The sequence below is a fragment of the Agrilus planipennis genome, unplaced genomic scaffold (assembly GCF_000699045.2).
Source record: "Agrilus planipennis isolate EAB-ADULT unplaced genomic scaffold, Apla_2.0 scaffold1957, whole genome shotgun sequence".
NCBI lineage: Eukaryota > Metazoa > Arthropoda > Insecta > Coleoptera > Buprestidae > Agrilus > Agrilus planipennis.
The window spans coordinates 1-1,010 of NW_020440642.1; the positions used below are offsets into that span (position 1 = coordinate 1).

The following is a 1,010-nucleotide window of genomic DNA, read 5'->3' on the forward strand; positions in this document are numbered from 1 at the left end:
GTAGATAAAGTCTGTATGTAGTGTCTTATATCGAGTTTCATTCGCTCCTTTAAAACCAACATTTTAAGATTTCACGGCAATCAACATAAAAAGACAACTCGTAATTGGGTATTACGTAAACTAAGAACTAGGCAACTAAGCATGAAATGCTAATATGATAAATTGAACGATAAAGAACATTGAGTTCACTAGAATCCAATATATCTACTGCCTGTTGCTTGATAAAAGGTTAAGTTACCTTGACTGTCCATTAAATGAACATCGGCCCCGTAATCAATCAGTTCTTTTATTATGGCTTCCGTCGTGTTTCTTTTATTAGCCACTGCTAACATTAACGGAGTGACATCGCCAAAACCTCTGGCATTGACTTCTGCCCCGTTTTGGAGGAGTAACTTCGCTAATTCCAAGCGACCGTTTTTGACGGCTATATGAAGGGCTGTAGCCTCATCAGGCGTGGGCATCTAAAATATCAACGTATTAAAAGTTAATTACAATTTCTGATATACATTATGCTTTTGTAGAAATTATTAGAAATGGACTGACCTCTTGAAGTAGTTTAGACCAGTCTGTCGCATTAATAAGTTGTTTATAGTTATTAGTAACACGACTAAAAATTTGAATGTTAGGATCAGCACCGCTTTTTATGAGAAAACTCGCCATCTCTTCATTATTGTTTAAGACCGCGTAATGTAGTGGCACTCTACCTAGACAGTCCCTTTCGTTTACGTTGCTCTCATCAAGTTTCGCCCTTAAAATCGACGGTACACCTGCTTCAGTAAAAGCCGATATTACCTGAAAGTTCACAGTTTACAAATAAACTACGAAAACTCGGTTAAAGTAACGCGATAACCGGTGCTTTTGAAAAGCTTTATAGAATTTAGTTAGTTGATGAAAATAATATGCATGAAAAGTCTGTTATTTTCATAAATTTTATTTTATTATTTTAAAAATTGTTCCGCTTAGGTAATGTTCTTCTGATAAACCGGTAAATGTCTAGAGGAAGGTGGGAT

The 1,010-nt window shown here is 35.7% G+C and overlaps 1 protein-coding gene across 1 annotated transcript; it reads right to left on the reverse strand.

The window, feature by feature from the left end:
* Positions 1-238: 238 nt before the first annotated feature.
* Positions 239-792, reverse strand: LOC108743795 (serine/threonine-protein phosphatase 6 regulatory ankyrin repeat subunit B-like; the record flags this gene model as incomplete). The annotated part of the gene is made up of 2 exons (XM_018479387.1): positions 239-461; positions 544-792. Coding segments are annotated over 2 exons (472 nt in total), but the record flags the coding sequence as incomplete, so codon positions are not given.
* Between the last annotated feature and the right edge of the window lie 218 nt (positions 793-1,010).